Genomic DNA, 20946 nt, shown 5'->3' on the forward strand with positions numbered 1-20946 from the left:
GTTTAAGCTCATAATGCCAGGTGACAACACTGAGGCACTTCCTAAGAGCATGGGTAGGAGCAATTAATTACCAATCAATCTGCTCTTCAGTTCATTTCCTGTTTAATAAGTGTCACAAAGCAGCATGTAGTACAGAGGTGTACTAATTCTGTGGATGGCAAGATCACTTGGCTCTTTTACATGTAGGTATAAGAGCCTACAGTGGAATCCACTTTTACAGTGAAAATCTGTACAACCCCCATAGTTTCTAGGCCTGGGGCAAGGACTCGGTAACAAATCTTGATCTGAGGCCTAGCCTTTGAAGACAGCATTCCTACCAGTGTGAGCAGGAACAGAATTTAGCCAAGCGTGTCCCGCCAGGGCGCCTTTGACTTTGGGTTGGCACTGCTGCTACTCGGGGTGCTGGGAGGCTGATTCTTTCCAGGCTGGAGCAGAGGGTTGTGGGTAAAGGTCTGTCGTAAGGGACCTAGGGCAAAAGACGACAAATCTCAACAAACAAAGGAAAGGAACAAACAAATCACCGCCTTTAGCAAGAAAGGGCTATTTACCCCTGGCTGCTAGTTCCAAGTGATTCTGCATGCGTCGTTCGCGCTCTTGTAGCTTATGTGCCAGTTCAGCATTCTTCCACCCTGTGTAAGAGGAAGGCAGCTGGGTCTATACCCATTTTCCGACTACTTTCCCCCAGTCCTTTTCACTGAGGGCAGCCCCTTACCTTTTTTGAAGCTTTTTAAGAAGCCTTCCCGAGGAAGTAATTTGTCTGAGTCATGCACCACACGCTGGGGGATTTTAAGGAGAGTCCGTACGGCTGGAATCCGGAGGCAGGACACCTGGCCCAGGGAAAACATATTGGAGGAGAGCCAATACATGAACACAGCCTGGATGAAAAGAGAGAGACAACACTCAGAAGGTGCCCTGTGTTCCTAGCTTGCTGGGACAGGGCGAGGTGGAAGGACTTGGAGCCGGTTCCTAAACCATGACCTACCGTGGGGAAATGGATAGTTATGGGCAAGACTGCTAGGGGCATCACTCTCATTACGTTTCTCATCCACTGAAGATCAGAACTTTGCACGCCAGTCTCAGCACCTAACTGCGAAGAAAAGAAAGAGTAGCAAATGCACATCGATTTTAGAGAATCTGGCTCGGATTTCAACCCATCAATTCTTATTTCTCCAAGGGGTGAAGAATGACCATTGTGCGTAACTACTTTACCTCTACTCCCCACTTTGCAAACCTGGCACTTGGCCAGCCTGGGCTTACCTCAAGGACACCCCACATTGTAGCAGTGACTACCAGTGGTAGTACGTAGGTGGGGTCAGACAGTGTGAGATCCTGGAACCATAGGAGGCCACCTGTCTGCAGGCTGGGCACAGGAAGGTTGGCCATTTCTCTCAACGCAATGAAGAAGGAGATGAAGATTGGGGCCTAGTAAAAAGGATAAACAGTGTCAGGACCCTTTTGCAAAGGGGATACTTTCATTACTCCATTACTGAAAACGATCACCACCAACTGCTTTTTGGGGGTCTAGGGCACAGGAAATACAGAGGTAGCCATCTGACTGGTACGGGATAAAATTGGAAGGAAAATGTTTTTGCTTACCTGAGTCAGAGGTAGAATAAGAGGTCTAAAGAGTTTAATATCATGCTTTTTCTGGTAAAATGTCATTTCCGAAGAGGCCTTGTAAACTGTGAACCAAGGGAAATTAATTGTTGGGCTAACAGTTACATGGGGAGAGGTGACTATCCTTACCATCTGGCCCATGAAATTTCTACCTGACCCTTGCCCGTCACTGAAAACAATACCCAAGAAGCAGGTAAATCTTTACAACTTGCCCACCTCTAGCAACTTCCAATTTTGGTCATTCCCTTCCCTCAGCAGAGTGTCAGGAAAGTGAAAATGTGGTTCTTCCCTATGTGCATTCTGCACTTGACTCACACTCAGCATGGTCTCCTGCCAACTTGGCCTCTCTGATTCGAGTGGAAAACTTCTGGATCTCTGGCAAGTGGTTGTGGATCTTGGCTGCTTCTCGCTGGCCCTTCACGATGAGAGGAAACACCAGGCATCGGGCAAGGACTGTACCTGGAAAACAGACATTAGGATTGAAGTGAAATTAAAGCAGCTCTGCAGCTGGAAGTCTGAAGGTTCTTAGGTCCTCACTGAAAGGGTCTTATTCCAGTCTTTTTAACACTGTGACTCTTGCTGGAGGAGCCCAAAACAAAGGGTGGGGTGACTTAGCTCCTTCAAGGCTTAGTCCTCTGCTCTGACATCACAATGTCTAGCATTAACTTCTGTAAGCAAACAGCCAGGAATACTGCTTGGTTTCCTTGAACAAAAGGAAGGTGACAGAAGATACTTCTCTACATCAGTGGTTTCCAAACTCTTCTATTATCAATGGAATCCCCCCCCGCAACTCTTAGATGTAGCCCCAGTACATGTAGCAGATAAAATTGAGCTGCTCTGGATGAGAGGGTAGTCTGGCTACAGAATTGTTCAAGCTCTGGGTTTTGTTTTTCTCAGAGGCACCATTATAGAACTCTGGGGCTCCCAGGAATAAAGTCTGAAAACCACTTTCCTGCTTTAGCTCCTTTCCTGTTTCTTTTCTTATACTTCCTATTTCCTGCTCATTCCAATACTTAGTTTATGTTATCTGTAGACAAGCAAGAGGGTCTGGGCTGAAAAAGAGGGGGGTGGTGGTGGTGGCAGCTGGGAGGATATGGGCTTAAGCTTTATCAACATGATGGCTGATGTGGAGTGGAAAGAGAAGGGAAACTAAGGATGAAACTGAGAATACTAGCCCTGAAGGAGGAGACCAAAAACTGGGCGAGGGCAATGGAAATGGAAAGACATTGTCAGAAAGACTGGAAGAAAGTCAGGAAAGATAATCACAAAAGCCAAGGGATAGATTTCAAGGTCTAAAGTGTCTAATACAGGACCTTGGTCCCAAGGGAGTCAAAATGGAGGAGGAGAAAAGATGGTGAGCTTATATTCTTCTCAAGGATATACTAAAATCTGTAACTACATATCAAATTATCTCTGAGAAAGAACTTTAGCAGAACAGATCTTACCCAACTAAAAATATAAAGAAAAACTCATTCTGAGCTAGGTAGGAGACAGAGACATGGTCTAGTCAGGAGCCACACTGGGAGGGTATCCTAACCATAAAGACTCTCCCTGTGAACTGAGGGGTCCAAGCCCCATATTAGGTTCCCAGGACTGGGGGACCTGCACGGGGAAGACAAGCCCCCTACAACATCTGGCTTTCATAACCAGCAAGGCTGATGCCTGGGAGAGCTGGACTGTAGTAGGAAACAGACTCTGCTTTTAAAGGGCACAGCATACTCTTACTTGCTGAAGTTCCAGTGCAGAGAGGCAGCAGTTAGAAAAATGTCTGGGTTACACGTGGAAGAGATCCATGGACTAATTTTAGGGTAGGTGCTGGCAGGGCAGGGATCTGTTGGAACATTCTCTGGGGATGGAAGAGCTGGGGGGGACCATTTCTGATATTCTCCATCTACTGTGCTAGCACCAGCTTGCTCAGTCCAACTCACCCACTGGTGAGCCCCTTTTAAGTGGCTCCCTGCCCCCCCCTACCCAGCAGGTGGCCTCAGCCTGCACTAGAGCCCCATCTACCAAGAGGCCCCTGCCCTGTTTACTAGAGCACATGCAACAGCTGGGCTTGGTAGCCAGCTATGCTGGGGCCAAACCCTCACACCAGCCCATCCAACAGCAGTAGTAGCCCAGCCTGAGAGGATGGGGGGCAGCTCTGCTTACCAGCACACTGGAAGCAGCTGTGGTTGAGCCTTGTAGACAGCTGTGTCAGGGGAGAGCACTGCAAACCATTGAGTCTACACCAATAGAGACCCAGCCCCAAGAGGAGGGTGCACACTGCCCACAGGAGGAACCTCTAGGGCACCTGGCTCAGGTGACCGAGGAGTTTGCACTACTGGACCTTACAGGACACCTTCTGCAAAAACTCACTCTTTCACAACCAGGAGACAGAACTGATCTAATATAAAACACAGAATTTAGGCAAAATAAAGAGCCAGAAGAGTCATGTTCTACATAAAAGAACATGACACAGCCTCAGAAAAAGAAGTAAACAAAAGACATAAGCAATCTACCACATATAAAGGTCAAAGTCATTTAACTCCAAAAAAGAATGAACGCAGTGAGAATTTCAACAGAAACTATAACAAAGAACCAATGAAGGGCGCCTGGGTGGTTCAGTCGGTTAAGTGTCCGGCTTCAGCTCAGGTCATGATCATGCAGTTTGTGGGTCCGAGCCCCGTGTCGGGCTCTGTGCTGACAGCTCAGAGCCTGCAGCCTGCTTCAGATTCTTTGTCTCCCTCTCTCTCTGCCCCTCCCCACTCATGCCCTGTCTCTCTGTCTCAAAAATAAATAAAACATTACAAAAAACCAAACCAACCAACAAACAAAAAAAAAAAAACCCAAGGAGAGCTGGAGAATATAATAACTAAAATAAAAAGTACACTCGAGGGAAATCGATAGTGATTAGGTGATGCAGAAGAATAAATCGGATATCTAGAAGACAAGATAGTGGAAATCACCCAATGGGAACAGCAAAAAGAAAAATACTGAGGATAGTTTAAGGAATCTCAGGGATATCAAGTATACTAACAGTGGCATCATAGGGATCCCAGAAGAAAGAGAGAAAGGGACAGAAACCCTATTTGAAGAGATAATGGGTGAAAAAAAAATCCTTAACCTGTCAAAGGAAACAAACATTGAAGTCCAGAAAGCAGAGAGAATCCCAAAAAGATGAACCCCAAAAGCCCAAACTAAGACTAATTAATAAAAAAATGTCAACAGTTAAAGAATCTTAAAAGCAGCAAGAGGAAAACTAGTTACATACAAAGGAACCCCAATAAGACTACTGGTTGATGTTTTAGCAAAAACTTTACAAGCCAGAAAAGAGGGGCACAATATACTCAAAGTGCCAAAAAGAAAAACAATCCAGGATAGTCTTCCCAGCAAAATTATCACTCTGATAGGAGAGATAAGGAGTTTCCCAAACAAAAGCTAAAGAATTCACCAACACCAACCAACCTTATAAGAAATGTTAAGTGGAATTCTCAAATCAGAAAAGGCTATAGTTAGAAATAAGAAAATTATGAAAGAAAATCTCACTGGCAAAGGTAACCATATAATAAAGATAGCAGGTAACTGCCTACAGAGTTGGTATGAAGGTTAAAAGACAAAAGTAGTAAAATCTAGACCTACAATAATTAATCAAGGGATACACAAAATATTAAATTCTAAGATACGTCAAAAACAATGTAGAAATTTTAAAGTCGTTTTTTGGTACCACCTATTCATTCATATAATTATTTCACAGGCTTTCTAAATAAAAGCTTTTAAACCTTCAAAAAATCCAAAACCGTTTAAAAATTTTTTTTAAATGTCTTTTATTTATTTTTGAGAGACAGAGAGACAGTGCGAGCAGGGGAGGGTCAGAGAGAGAGGCAGACACAGAATCTGAAGCAGGCTCCAGGCTCTGAGCTAGCTGTCAGCACAGAGCCCTATGCAGGGCTTGAACCCACGAACAGTGAGATCATGACCTGAGCTGAAGCCGGTCGCCCAACCGACTGAGCCACCCAGGCACCCCCCAAAACCGTTTAAAACAACAACAACAAAAAACCCCAACAATACACAGAAACCCAAAAAACCCAAACACAAAACCCACAAAAGGTGGAAAGGGGGACTAAAAATATAGTGCTTTTAGAATATACTTGAATTTAAAGCCACCATCAACTTAAAATAGACTATCATATACATACAATGTTACATATGAACCTCATGGTAACCACAAAGCAAATACCTATATTATACACACAAAAATAGAGAGGTATACAAACATGATGCTAAGGAAAGTTACCAAATTACAAGGGAAGATAAAGACAGGAACAGAGAAGAATTACAAAAATGAGAAATCAATAAAATGGTAAGAAGTAAGGGCACCTGGCAGGCTCAGTTTGTAGTGCATTTGACTCCTGATTTCTAGGGGTCTGTGAATTTGAGCCCCACACTGGGTGTTGAGATTATACTTTAAAAATGGCAAAAAGGATATATTTCCCAATAATTACCTTAAGCATAAATGAACTACACGTTCTGATCAAGACACAGGCTGCCTGTAAGAGACTCATATGTGAGACATAAAGACACAGACTGAAAGTAATGGAAAAAGATATTCCATGGAAATGAAAATTGGTATCAAACCCAACTGTAACAAGAGACAAAAAAAAAAGGGCATTACATAATGATAAGAAGGATTAATCCAATTTATGCACCCAACACAGGGGCAGCTAAATACATAACAAATGTTAACAGACAAAAAAGGAAGAAATTGACACTTATACAATAAAGGTGGGGGACTTTATGGAGTGCCTGGGTGGCTCAGTTGGTTAGGCATCCGACTTTGGCTCAGGTCATGATCTCACGGTTCATGAGTTTGGGCCCTATGTTGGGCTCTGTGCTGACACCTAGCTCAGAGCCTGAAGCCTGCTTCGGATTCTGTGTCTCCCTCTCTCCCTGACCCTCCCCTGCTCATGCTGTCTCTCTCTCTCTCAAAAATAATTAAAAAAACATAAAAAAAAATAAAGGTAGGGGACTTTAACATCCCTTTTATATCAATGGATAGATTGTCCAGATAAAAAAAAATCAATAAGGAAACAGTTGTTTTAAACAACACTTAAGACCCTATAGATAAACTTACTAGATAATATACAAAGCATTCCATTCCCAAACAGCAGAATACAGGGGTGCCTAGCTGGCTAAATCGGAAGAGCTTGATCTTGGGGTCATGAGTTTGAACTCCATATTGGGTGTAGAGATTACTAAAAATAAATGATAAACCCTAAAAAAAATATACCCCCCCCCCCACCCGACAGCAGAATACATGTTCTTTTCAACTGCACAGGAACATCCTCCAGGATATATCATGTTAGGCCACAAACCAAGTGTTAAAAACTGAAAACTAAAATCACATCAAGCATTTTTTCTAACTACAATGCTATGACACTAAAAATCAATCACAAGAAGAAAAATGGAAAAACCAAACGTGGAGGCTAAACTTATATGCTACTAAGCAACCAGTGGGTCAAGGAGGACCTTTAGATGAAGATGGAAACACAATAGTCCAAAAACTACAATATGCAGCAAAAGCAGTTGAAAAAAGGCAGCTTAGAGCAGTATAGGCCTACCTTAGGAAACAAGAAAAATCTCATATGATCTAACCTTACAGCTAAATGAACTAGAAAAAGAAGAACAAAGACCAAAGTTAGTAGAGGGAAGGAAATAATAAAGATTAGAGCAGAAACAAATGAAACAGACTAAAAAAGCAGTTGAGAAAGATCAACAAACCTAAGAGATAGCCTTTTAAAAACATTAACAAAACTGGGGCACCTGGGTGGCCCAGTCAGTTAAATGTCCAACTCTGGCTCAGGTCATGATCTCGTGGTTTGTGAGTTCGAGTCCTATGCCAGGCTCTGTGTTGACAGCTCACAGCCTGGAGCCTGCTTCAGATTCGGTCTCCCTTTCTCTCTGCTCCTCCCCCATTTGTGCTCTTTTTCTCTATCAAGAATATAAACTTAAAAAAAAAAAAGATAAAATTGATAAAGTTCAGCCAGACTCATAAAGGAAAAAAAAGGGAAGGCCCAAATAAAATCAGAAGTGAAACAGAAGTAACAACCCATACCACAGAATCACAAAGGACTGAAAGACACTATAAAAAATATATGCCAACAAATGGGACAACCTAGAAGAAACAGGTAAACTTCTAGAAACATACAATCTTCCGAGACTATATCAAGGAGAAATAGAAAATCTGGATTATGGCTTACTAGTAATGAAACTGAACTGGCAATTGAATTACCAACATACAAAAGTCTCCAGATCACGGCTTCACAAGTGAATTCTACCAAACATTAAAGTGTTAATACCTATCCTCAAACTATCCCAAAAAACTGAAGAGGAAGAAAAGCCTTTAAACTCATTCTATAAGGCCAGCATTACCCCGATAACAAAGACATCACAAAAAAAGAAAACTGCAGGTCAATATCCCTGATGAACCTATAAGTAAAAATCCTCAACAAAATATTAGTGAACCAAATTCAACAAAACATTAAGAGGATCACACAGTATGATCAAGTGAGATTCATTCCAGGAATGCAAGGATTCAATATATGCAAACCAACCAATGTTTATACACATTAACAAAAAGGATGAAAATCATCTCAATACAGAATAGGCATTTGATGATAATTTCAAATTTCTATGATTAAAAACCCTCAAAAAAGTAGGCATAAAGGGAATACACCACAACATGATAAAGGTCATATATGACAAACCCTCAGCTAATAAATTGAACAGTGAAAAGCTGAAAACTTTCCCTCTAAGATCAGGAACAAGACAGGGATGCCCATTCTCATTGCTTTTAATTCAATATGAGGTGCACCTTAGAGATGTTGTAGTTTTGGTTCTAGACTACTGGTAAAGTATCACAAGAAAGTGAGTCAAATGCGTTTACTGGTTTCTCAGTGGATGTAAAAGTTATGTTTACACCATGCTGTAGTTTATTAAGTGCAATAGCATTATGGCTAAAAAGATAATGCACATACTTTAATTAAAAAAGTACTTTATTGGGGCACTTGAGTGGCTCAGTTGGTTGAGTCCAACTTCAGCTCAGGCCATGAGCTCATGGTTTGTGAGTTTGAACCCCATGTTGAGTTCACTGCTATCAGTGCAGAGCCCACTCGGATTCTCTGTCCCCCCACCCCTTCTCTCTGCCCCTCTCCCACTTGCGCACTCTTGCTCTCAAAAATACATAAACATGAAAAAAAAGGCATTTTATTGCTAAAACATGCTAACTATCATCTGAGCTTCCAGCAAGTTGTTATATTTTGGCTCCAGGAGGGTGTTGCGCCTTGATATTGATGGATGGCTGCTGACCAGGGTGGAGGTTGCTGAGCCTCCAAGCGGAGGAGGGCTGTGGCAATTTCTTAAAAAAGACAGCAGTGAAATCTGCTGCACCAATGGACTCTTCCTTTTATGAATGATTTCTCTGTAGCATGTGATGCTGTTTGACAGCATTTTACCCATATTAAAACTTCTTTCAAAATTGGAGTCAATTTCTCAAATCCTGCCACTGCTTTATCACCTACGTTTGTGTGATATTCCAAATCCTTTTATCAATTCAACAGTCTTCATAGCAGCTGTACCAGGAGTAAATCTATTTCAAGGAACCATTTTCTTGGCTCTTCATAAGAAGCAACTCCTTATCCATTCAAGTTTTATCATGAGACTGCAGCAATTCAGTCCCATCTTCAGGCTCATTTTTAGTTCTCTTGCTATTTCTACCTTATCTACAGTTACTTCCTCCACTGTAGTCTTGACCCCCTCAAAGTCAACCAACCATGAGGACTGGAATTGGAACTTATATCAAACTCCTATTGATGTTGGTATTTTGACCTCTTCTCATGATTCATGAATGCTTTTTATGGCATCTAGGATGGTGAATCCTTTCCAAAAAGTTACCAATTTACTTTGCCTAACTCTATCAGAGGAATCACTATCTATGGCAGCTCTAACTTTACAAAATGTATTTCTTTAAAAAATTACGACTTCAGGGGCGCCTGGGTGGCTCAGTCGGTTAAGCCTCTGACTTCGGCTCAGGTCAGACTCACGTTTGTGGGTTCAAGCCCCGCATCAGGCTCTGTGCTGACAGCTAGCTCAGAGCCTGGAGCCTGCTTCCGATTCTGTGTCTCCTTCTCTCTCTGACCCTCTCCCTCTCATGCTGTCTATCAAAAATAAATAAAGCATTAAAAAAATTAAAAAAAAATTATGACTTGAAATTACTTAAAATTACTCCTTGATCCATGGGCTGCAGAACTGATGTTGCATTAGCAGGCATGAAAACATGGCATGTATAGTTCCATCAGAGCTCTTAGGTGACATGGTCTATTTTGAAATATATTTCAAAAATAATATTTTGAAAGAAATCTTTTTTTCTGAGGACTAGGTCTCAAAGTAGGCTTAAAATATTTGGTCCAGGGGCGCCTTGGTGGCTCAGTTGGTTAAGCCTCCAGCTTTGGCTCAGGTCGGATCTCATGTTTGTGGGTTCGAGCCCCACGTCAGGCTCTATGCTGGCAGTTGGCTCAGAGCCTGGAGCCTGCTTCCGGTTCTGTGTCTCCTTCTCTCTCTGCCCCTCCCCCCTCATGCTCTGTCTCTCTCTGTATCAAAAATAAATAAAACATTAAAAGATTAAAAAAAAAATTTTGGTCCATGTTGTAAACTGATGTGCGGTCATCCAGGCTTTGTTGTTCTATTTATAGAGCACAGGCAGGGTAGATTTAGCATAATTCTTCAGGGCCTTAGAATTTTTAAAATGGGAAATGAGCACTGGCTTCAATTTATAAAAATCAAAGAAAAATTTTTATATTTATTTTTGAGACAGAGAAAGAGAAGGGGAAGGGCAGTGAGAGAGGGAGGACATAGAATCTGAAGCAGGCTCCAGGCTCCAAGCTGTTAGCACAGAGCCAAACCGTAGGGCTCGAACCATGAGATCATGACCTGAGCCAAAGCTGGACGTCTAACCGAGATGCCCAGGTGCCCCAAAGGGTGTCTTGCCTCCCCATGGGGGAATCGAACCTGAGTCTCCTGTATGACAGGCAGGTATACTCACCACTATACTAATGAGGACAGCTTAACTTTAAGTCACCAGTTGCATTAAGCTCCTAACACGAGTCTGCCTGTCCTTTGAAGATAGGCATTGATCACCCTCTAGCTGTGAAAGTCCTAGATGGCATTTTCTTCCAATATAAGGCTTCTCATCCATGCTAAGAATCTGTTGCCTAGTGTGATGACTTTTGCCTTCCTCACTAAATTTAATCATTTCTAGCACTTTGATTTTAAGTGAGACATGTGACTATTCCTTTCATTTGAACAATCAGAAGCAACTGTAGGGTTATTAATTGGCCTAATTCCAATTGTGTTGTGGGGAGGCCTGAGGAAAGGGAGAGAGCTTGGGGAATGGCTGATTGGTAGAACAATCAGAACACACACATTTATTAATTACATTCACTGTCATATATGGGTACAGTTTGTGACACTCCCAATTGCAATGGTAACATCATAAAACACTGTAAAAATAAAGTTTTAAATGTTGTGAAAATTACCAAAATCTGACACAGAGACAGGAAATGAGCAAATGCTGTTACTAAAATGGCACTGATAAAATTTGCAAGATGCAGGGTTGCCACAAACCTTCAATATGTAAAAAATGCATTGCCTGCGAAGTCCAATAAAACAAGTTATGCCTGTACTGGAAGTCCTACCACAGCAACCACATGATAAAAAGAAATAAAAGGCATCCAAACTGGAAAAGAAGTAAAACTGTTAGTATTTACAGAGAGCAGATTACTATATATAGAAAACTCTAAAGACTTTATCAAAAAATGATTGGAATAAATGAATTCCCTAAATTGGGATACAAAATTAATATCCAGGAACAAATTTAACCAAGGAGGTGAAAGACTTGTCCTCTGAAAACTCTAAGACACTGGTTAAAGAAATTGAAGGCAATACAAATAATGGAAAGATATGCTCATGGACTGAATACTATTAAAATGTCCATTCTACCTGGCTTCCTGTCCAAGATAGCAAAGTAGGAAGACCCTGAACTTCCCTCCTACATGTTTACATGAAATCCACACCTATTTACAAAGCAATTCCTCCTGAAAAACTGAGGGCTGACTGAACAGCTTCTGCACAATGGAAGATAGATCACATAGAGAATGGCAAGAGAGAAGGACACACACTAATGAAGAGAACCAACACACCCCAACACTGTGAACTGCAGTGGGGAAGGACAGCACTGAGGGATCACAGCAGTTTCTTATGCCCTGGGCACACACAAAAAGCAGCAGCATGAAAGGGCAACTAGGGGCACCTGGCAGGTTCAGTCAGTAGAGTATATGACTCGATCTCAGGGTTGTGAGTTCAAGTCCCACACTGGGAGCAGATTTCAATCAATCAATCAATCAGCAACTAAATTACAAACGAATTGGCTCTAGAACCCTGCCCAACAGTGGGAAAGCTGCTGGAACTCTTTCCAGCTCTGAGAGCCTGGAAAATACCATAGTTTACATTGTCCTTCCACCTTAGTAGCACTGACAGGAGACAGGATCTGGGTGCCATAGCTGGCCTGCTGCCTCATGAGCCCCAGGACACTAACCTATACCATCCTGGATACACTGGGGCACAGAAAAAAATAAAACCTGTGGTTTAAAAAAGACCCAGTTGGGGTGCCTGGGTGGCTCAGTCGGTTGGGCCTCCGACTTTGGCTCAGGTCAGATCTCACGTTCGTGGGTTCGAGCCCCGCGTCAGGCTCTGTGCTGACAGCTAGCTCGGAGCCTGGAGCCTGTTTCAGATTCTGTGTCTCCTCTCTCTGACCCTCCCCCTCTCATGCTCTGTCTCTTCTGTATCAAAAATAAATAAAACATTAAAAAAAATGTTTTAAAAAGACCCAGTTGTAGAACTCCACCAAATGACAGGGTGGCTGCTGGAATTTCTCTTCAGGTCAGTGAGGCTTGCAAGCACCAGTCTATGCTCCCCCTCCACCTTGATTACACAACAGGAGCCAGGTTTGAGTGCCCTCGCCAGCCTACCTCCTCAGTGAGCCCAGGATCTTAGCCCATAACAGCCCAAGCCACCCCACCAGGGCAGCTCTTGCACAGCACATGCTAGGACATCCCTGGTCAGTGCTTACTGTACTTCCCGTTGTCTGGCTAAGGTGCCATAGGCACAAAGTAGCCTGAAACATCCCAGACCCGCACCACTTCAGCTCCAGAGGACTTCCGAGGGCATCCCTGGTGCAGAGTCGCTGGGACCTCCCAGTGCATGCTTGCTTTGCCTCCATCCTCCTGTGTAGAGGGCCCCAAGACACCCTCCCTCCCCAAGCCTAAATCCATTTCAGCTTCAGCTGTCGTGCCAGGACACCCTCTGTGTGGAGAACTTTAAGACTGAGATCATATTATGCATCTTTTCTGACCACAAAAGTATGAAACTAAACCCCCAAATCCCCACAAACGTGGGAGCTATACAACCAATGAAATTAAAAGAGGATATGAAAAACAACTTGAGACAAGTGAAAATGAAAACACAATGGTTCAATATCTTTGGAACAAAGATCTTTGGCAGCAAAAGTAGTTCTAAGAGGAAAATTTATAGCTTTAAAAAAAAAAATCTCACATAATCTAACCTTACACCTAAGTGAACCAGAAAAAGAACAGAGGCCAAAATTAGTAGGAGGAAATAATAAAGATCGGAACAGAAATAAATGAAATGGAGACTGAATAAAAATGATAGAAAAGATCAATGAAATAAAAAATTGGTTCCTTGAAAAGATAAACTTAATAAACCTTTAGCTAGACTCATCACAAAGAGGATCCAAATAAATAAAATCAGAAATGAATGAGAACAAATAAAACCACAGAAACACAAAGGATTCTAAGACATTACTATAAACAGTTATATGCCAACATTATATGGGACATATAATAAATTCCTAGAAATATACAATCTTCCAAAACTGAGTCAAGAGGAAACAGAAAATCTGAACAGACTGATTACCAGTAATGAAATTGGCAATCAAGCTTCCAATAAACAAAAGTCCAAGACCAGAGAGCTTCATAAGGTGATTTTTACCTAACATTTAAAGAAGAGTTAATACATATCCTTCTTAAAATATTCCAAAAAATGGAAGAGAAAGGAAAGCTTTCCAAACTCATTCTATAAGGCCAGCATTACCCTGATACTAAAACCAAAGGCACTACAAAAAACCAAAACTACCAGGTCGGTTCCATGATGCACATAGATGCAAAAGCCTCAACAAAATATTACCAAATCACATTCAAGAATACAATAAAAAAATTTTTTTTAATGTTTATTTTTGAGAAAGAGAGAGACAGACAGACAGAGTGTGAGCAGGGGAGGGTCACAGAGAGGGAGACACAGAATCTGAAGCAGGCTCCAGGCTCTGAGTTGTTGGTACAGAGCCTGATGTGGGCCTCAAACCCACAAACTGCGAGATCATGACTGAGCTGAGGGCGGCCACTTAACTGACTGAGCCACCCAGGCACCCCAAGAACTTTTGCTTTAAGATAAGGACATGGCAAATATGTCCCCTCTTGCCACTTGCATTCAACACAGCACTGGAAGTCCTAGCCACAGCAATCAGACAAGAAATTAAAGGCATTTAAATCAGTAAGGAAGAAGTAAAACTGTCACTATTTGCAAACAACATATTATATATATAGAAAACCCTTAGGATTCCACTAAAAAAAAGATTATAAAATGAACTGAGCAAAGCTGCAAGATACAAAATTAACATATAGAAATGTCTTGTGTTTCTACAGACTAATTATGAAGTAGCAGAAATAGAAATCAAGAAACTCCATTTGCAATTGCACCAAAAAGAATAAAATATCTAGGGATAATTTAACTAAGCAAGTGAAAGAACTTGCTAAAAACTGTGGGAGACTAATGAAAGAAATTGAAGACGACACAAATAAATGAAAACACATACCATGCTAATGGATTGGAAGAATACTACTAAAATGTCCATACTACCCAAAGCAATCTTCAGATTCACCGCAATCCCTATCAAACAAAATACCAATGATATTTTTCACAGAACTAGAATTTTAAAATTTGTTATGAAACCACATAAGACCTTAAATAACCAAAACAATTGTGAAAACAAAAATGAAAGTATCACAATCCCAGATTTCAAGATACATTACCAAGCTATAAAAAAGTAGGTACTGGCACAAAAATAAACACATAAACCAACAGAACACAATAGAATCCAGAAATAAACCTACACTTACATGGTCAATTAATCTTTGACAAAGGTGGCAAAAATATACAATATACAATGGAGAAAAGACAGCTTCTTTAATAAACGGTGTTGTTAAAACCGGACAGCCATGTACAAAAGAATGAAACTGGAATCACTTTCTTATACCATATGCAAAAATAAACCAAATTGGATTAAAGACTTCAAGGTCAGACCTGAAGCTATAAAATTTCTAGAAGAAAATATAGGCAGTAAACTTTTGGACATTAGCTTTAGCAGTATTTTTCTGGGTATGTTTCCCTAGGCAAAAGAAATAAAAGCAAAATAAACTATTGAAACTACACCAAAACAGAAAGCTTTTGCACAGTGAATGAAACCATCAACAAAACAAAAAGGTAACCTACCAAATGGGAGAAGATATTTGCAAATGATACAATCAATAAGGGGTTAATATCCAAAATAAAGAACTCCTACAACTCAATGTCCAAAAAACAGAACAATTAAAAAACAGGTAGAGGCCCTGAATAGACATTTCTCCAAACACATGCGGGTGGCCAACAGACACATGAAAACATGCTAGGTGCATCTGAGTGGCTCAGTGGGTTAGGCATCTGACTCTTGATTTCGGTTCAGGTCATGATCTCAAGGTTTGTGAGTCTGGGCCCCCTGGGCTTGGCCCGGACAGCGTAGAACATGCTTGAAATTCTGTCTCCCTCTCTCTCTGCCCTTCCCCTGCTCGCTCTTTTCTCTCTCCTTCTCAAAAATAAATATAAAAAAAAGAGAGAGAGGTGCCTCAGTGGTTCAGTTGATTAAGTGGCTGATCTGGTTTTGGCTCAGGTCACCATCTCATGCATTTATGAGTTTGAGCCCTGTGTTGGGCTCTGCGCCAACAGTGCAGAGCCTGCTTGGGATTCTCTCTCTCTGCCCCTCCTTGCCCTCAACAATAAAATATACAAACATTAAAAAAGAAAGAAAACATGCCAAACATCACTAATCAAGGAAATGCAAGTCAAAGCCAAAATGAGTTATCAACATGTCAGAATGGCTAGAATGAAAAAGAAGTGTTGATTAGGATGTAGAGAAAAGAGCATGGTGCACCACTGGTGAGAACACAAAATTGTACAGCCATTATGGAAAACAGCATGGCAGTTGCTTAAAAAATTAACAATAGAAACACTATATGATCTAATCATCCCACTGCTAAGGATTTGCCCAAAGAAAATGAAAACATTACTTCAAAAATATACATACACCCGAGTTCATTGCAGCATTATTTCCAATAGCCAAGATATGGAAGCAACTTAACTGTTCACTGATAGGCGAATGGCTAAAGACGGTGTGGTGTATACACACACACCTGAATATTATGCAGCCATAAAAAAGAATGAGATCTTGCCCTTTGAGACACGGATGGACCTACAGGGTATTAGGCTATGTGAAATACATCAGACAAAGACAAATACTGTATAATTTCACTTGTATCTGGAATCTAGAAAACCAAATAGACCATCAGATACAGAGAATAATCTGATGCCAGAGGGGAGGGAGTTGTCAGAATTGGGCAAAAATTGGAGATTAAAAGATACCAATTTGGGGCACCTGCATGACTCAGTCTGTTAAGTGTACACTTTTTTAAAAAAGTTTTATTTATTTTGAGAGAGACAGAGAGAGCACAAGTTGCAGAGGGGCGAGGGGTACAGAGGATCCAAAGTGGGCTCTTCACTGATAGCAGAAACCCATGAACCGGGAGATCATGCCCTGAGCCCAAGTCAGACACAACTGACGGAGCTACCCAGGTGCCCCTAAGCTTCTGAGTTTGGGCCCGCAATGCAACAGGCTCTGCAACAGGCTCTGCTCGAACAGCCAGGAGCCTGATTGTGTTTCTCGCGCTCTCTCCCCCACTCGCTCTCAAAATAAACAAACAAACTAAATTCATTAATTAAATGGTACAAACTTTCAGGGGTGCTTGGCTGGCTCAGTTGGTAGACAACGTGGCTCTTGATCTTGGGGTTGTGAGCTCGAGCCTTGAGATCAAGAGCTGAATGCTATACAGACTGAGCCAGCTGGCACTCCAGGTATTGCTTAAATAAATAAACTTAAAAAAAAAAAAGGTACAAATTTCCAGTTACAAATAAAGAAGACATTGCTATGCAATGTACAGCACGGGGAATATAATTAGTAACACTGTACCAACTTTATATGGTGGCATGGTGGGTGGTCACTTCATTATGTATAAATGTTGAATCACTATGTTATACACCTGAAACATAATATTGTGTACCAACCACACTTCAATAAAACAAGTGGAAAAAAATGTCTAACACAGAAAGGTCAAATATGAAAAGCAATATGGGCTCAGCTGATGTCACTGACAGTTAAAATGAGGTATTATTAATTAGTCAAGATTGCCAACTGTCAAAGAGTGGATAGAGGTCCACTGCACTCAGGATGGTCTTTTAAATAACAGCTGTGAAAGGAGAAAGAACAAAGGATGAAGGGACTTTTTCCTCAAGAAAGACATGGTATGCTTGAACATGTATGTATATATTTTCAGAATAGGGCAGTAAAAAGAAACTGAAGACACAGGTGACAGGATGATCTCCAGAGCACAGTGTAGGAAGAAACAATTTACAGGGGCGCCTGGGTGGCTCAGTCGGTTAAGCATCCGGCTTTGGCTCAGGTCAGATCTCACGTTCGTGGGTTCGAGCCCCACGTTGGGCTCTGTGCTGACAGCTCAGAGCCTGGAGCCTGCTTCAGATTCTGTGTCTCCTTCTCTCTCTGCCCCTTCCCCTCTCATGCTCTGTCCCTCTCTGTATCAAAAATAAATAAAACATCAAAAAAAAAAGTTAAAAAAAAAAAAGAAACAATTTACAGTCTTAGCCTACAGGAGGAAAATGTGGGCATCTTCCTGCCTGGTCTGACCTTCTAGTCACCTAACAAAGGGCAGGTGGTTTAGGTGAAAAGAATCACTGTTAACAAGGTCTCCTTAATCTAACCCCATGCTCACATTCAAGTATCTATACTTCTTGAATCCCAGATGATGTAGTGATTTTATAATACCCTTTACGAAAGAGAAGTAGAGCGCATCTAAGTATCACGAACCTCTATTCCTCACCTGAATCATCTCCTTTCTGACCCCTAGACTTCTCAACTACAGCTGACCTTTGAACAACAAGGGTTTGAATTGTGCGGGCCCACTCAGACTGGATGTTTAGAGCACCGTAAATGTATTTTCTCTACCTTATTATAAGAATACGATATAGAATACATGTAACACAAAATATGTATTAAATGTTTATGTTATCAGTAAGGCTTCTAGCAGTAGGCTAGTAGCATTTAGGTTTTTGAGGAGTCAAAAGTTACACAAGGATTTTCAACTGCTGAGTGGGGTTGGCATGCCTAACCCTCAGGTCATTCAGGGATCAGCTGTATTCCCTCTGATCCACCTACAGAACTGCTATCTTTAAAGCTCTACTTCTAAGTTCTCATTTCCTCTACCCTTGACCAGGATGTATTCCCCTTACATGCAGCAATGGCCCCCCACCAAGGTAGGCCCAGGTTAACATGCATATATTCCAGTAAGTTCTGAATCAGTCCCACTGGGGTGTATGACCCCAGCCCCAGTTCAGCGAAGCTCTGTTCTGCAGCAGTTTGGACTATGTCTGCAGTCTCTCCAGGAGCCACCTCCGTTACTGCTGTGGGTGAGGGAGTTGCAGGAATGACAGGAGGGGCCTGAACCTGTGCAAAAGGAAGCCATGTGTAATACTCAGTAGGGGGCACATACGGAAATCACAGGTTCCCTACGATAACAACTAATATCAAATCAGGTTGTTCTATATTAACTTTCTATTTCTCATTCTCCCAGGTTAGTCTACAGTGTACATGGACTTCAAAGCTTAAAAAGGACAGTTTATTTTCTCCTCTAGACAGGAAGAGAAGTTACTTAGAGTAAGATTTCAGGACTCCTCTTCCTGTTAGGAAGTTATTTCTTCTACCAGTGTTCTCCAAACTTTAGTCATTTGAGCATCACTGGCATGATTTTGCAGATACTGAAACTCATAATTTTTATTTAAAACAATTCAGTTTCTAAGACCAAAATATTAACTGGTCTCACCATTAGAAATATTAATGGCCATGAAGTTGTTGATATGCAAGTCATAACTTTTCGAATACACACGCACACCTGAAAACACATCTCCTAAACCATCGGTGGCTTGCCACCATTATGGCAAACAATGCCTTGTATAGCACTTAAATCTCTCCTGCTGTATCAGCAATCATTTCCCCACTGATCTGAAAATCTATCCCAGGCAGAGACTCCCATTTTAGTGACCTGTATAGAGTGTGACCAAGAATTCTGTGCCACATTCCCCCTCCATGTAGTTAAAATAAAAACAAATCAACCAACAAACGCCACTCCCAACGTCGCAGGGACTAAGTGCCTCTTACCTGGGCTTCTGAGAACAAGATCACAGAGGTACTGAGGCCCCGTGGGCCAGGGGCCGCGAGGAGTGCATAGGGCGGGCGTTCGCAGCACCGGCCGGCTGGGAAGAGGTACCCCGCGGTCAGCGGTTTCCGGGGCCAACGTGAGGGCCCTGCGACGCTGTGGAACTGAGAGGGTAAAAGGAGAATGGGGCCCTTTTATCGGAGCAGATGTCGCTCATCATGCTCATTTGCCACGAAGCCGGCGGCTTGCCACCACAGGTGAGGGCACTGCTCCTTTCCGCGCGCAGATGGCTGGCCCGAAGGCACGCAACTTGCCGAGTCCTGGCTCTCAGTTACCGCAGACCCACCCGGGAGCAAAGAGGTCGAGGCTGAGGTTCCGAGGCAGGGGTGACAACGGGACCCGTGAACAGCTAACTTTAGGCAGCCGCTGAGGCCGCACGGTCGGAGCGCAACCTCCCACCTCCTCAGGCGAGCCGAGGTCAAGTGAGGCAAGTCCCGGTGGGCAAGTCAGCGTCTTCTCATGCTGTCCCTGGCAAGACCTGTCTCGGGCTCGGGCGACAGGGAGAGGGTAGTATCTGGGCGCTCAGCCCTGGGGCATCCTTACCTGACGCTGTGGCCGTAACAAGCGAAGAAACTGCCGGCGTCCGCACACCAATCCCATCGCCATTTTGCCGGAAAGAGGACTTGCGCTCGCGCCTGCGCACTTATAACTTTAGTCTCGCGGGAAGAGGCCCTTTTGGAAATGGGTGGGAAGCCAGAGCTATTGACACGATCAGGTGGTAAAGGAAGCTAAAGCTTGACGGCCATATTTGAAGTGGGCAAGAAAACGCCAAGGGTCCTATTAACAAGATCGCGCAGTATCTTCAAGAGATTGAAAGGAGATTTAAGTTATGTCCCACGCGAGAGGCGGTCTGATAGTGACTGCAAACCCTAGGATTTTGGGATGTTTTCCTCCGTCTCGTAAATCCGCGTTCTCCTCTGATTTGTAGAGTTAAAAAATAGCCTCAGGACAGTCTTGGCTGTGCTTGGCGTGGATTTTTCCTGCCCAGTGATGTTCGATTTTTATTGCTAGCTCATATCGTAATTGCAGATCAAGTGAAATGTGAGGGTAGTCTGGCGTCTGATAGAAATGGAGGGAAGGCAGCTTATAGGAAGGAAATCTTTTCCTCCCATATAAAAAGACAAAAGCTTCAAGAGGGGTTTTCACTTTTCACCTTTCCTTTCCTTAAGTAGGGTTGTGGGAGGAACATTTTATGACCATGAGGGCACAAATCTAAAGATGAGAAGCTAACATGTTGAAGATGATGGTATGGTAAGAGAGAAAAACCCTGAGTACTCAATGATGTCCTCCAGGTGCTGCGCCAAGATTGCTACCACCTGTATCTAGACTTCGTTGTGTAAGATAATTAAAGGTCTTTATTGTCCAGACTCCCAAGTCTGTTAATTGGGTGTTTGTTTCTTGAAGCTGAAAGCATTCCTCAAGTTATATGAGGTGAAAAAAGTCTCTCCCAAAGGAAAAAAAAAAGTTCTGATCAGAAAGGTGGCAGTTGTTTATATATGAACACTTAAAACCTCTTTCAAATTAGAGTGTTTTTTGAATAACATAGTTTGGAAAGATACAGTAGCCT

At 42.3% G+C, this 20946-nt stretch overlaps 1 protein-coding gene across 1 annotated transcript; it reads right to left on the minus strand.

The window, feature by feature from the left end:
* Positions 1 to 85: 85 nt before the first annotated feature.
* OXA1L (OXA1L mitochondrial inner membrane protein) lies at positions 86 to 20006 on the minus strand. The gene is made up of 10 exons (XM_029953075.1): positions 19923 to 20006; positions 19322 to 19483; positions 18397 to 18610; positions 1933 to 2076; positions 1597 to 1682; positions 1258 to 1422; positions 983 to 1087; positions 713 to 875; positions 549 to 629; positions 86 to 466 (listed from the first exon to the last, which is right to left on the minus strand). Exons 1-10 carry the CDS (start codon positions 19983 to 19985, stop codon positions 339 to 341), a joined length of 1311 nt encoding a protein of 436 aa, XP_029808935.1. The 5' UTR covers positions 19986 to 20006; the 3' UTR covers positions 86 to 338.
* Between the last annotated feature and the right edge of the window lie 940 nt (positions 20007 to 20946).

This window comes from Suricata suricatta, chromosome 9, assembly GCF_006229205.1.
Source record: "Suricata suricatta isolate VVHF042 chromosome 9, meerkat_22Aug2017_6uvM2_HiC, whole genome shotgun sequence".
NCBI lineage: Eukaryota > Metazoa > Chordata > Mammalia > Carnivora > Herpestidae > Suricata > Suricata suricatta.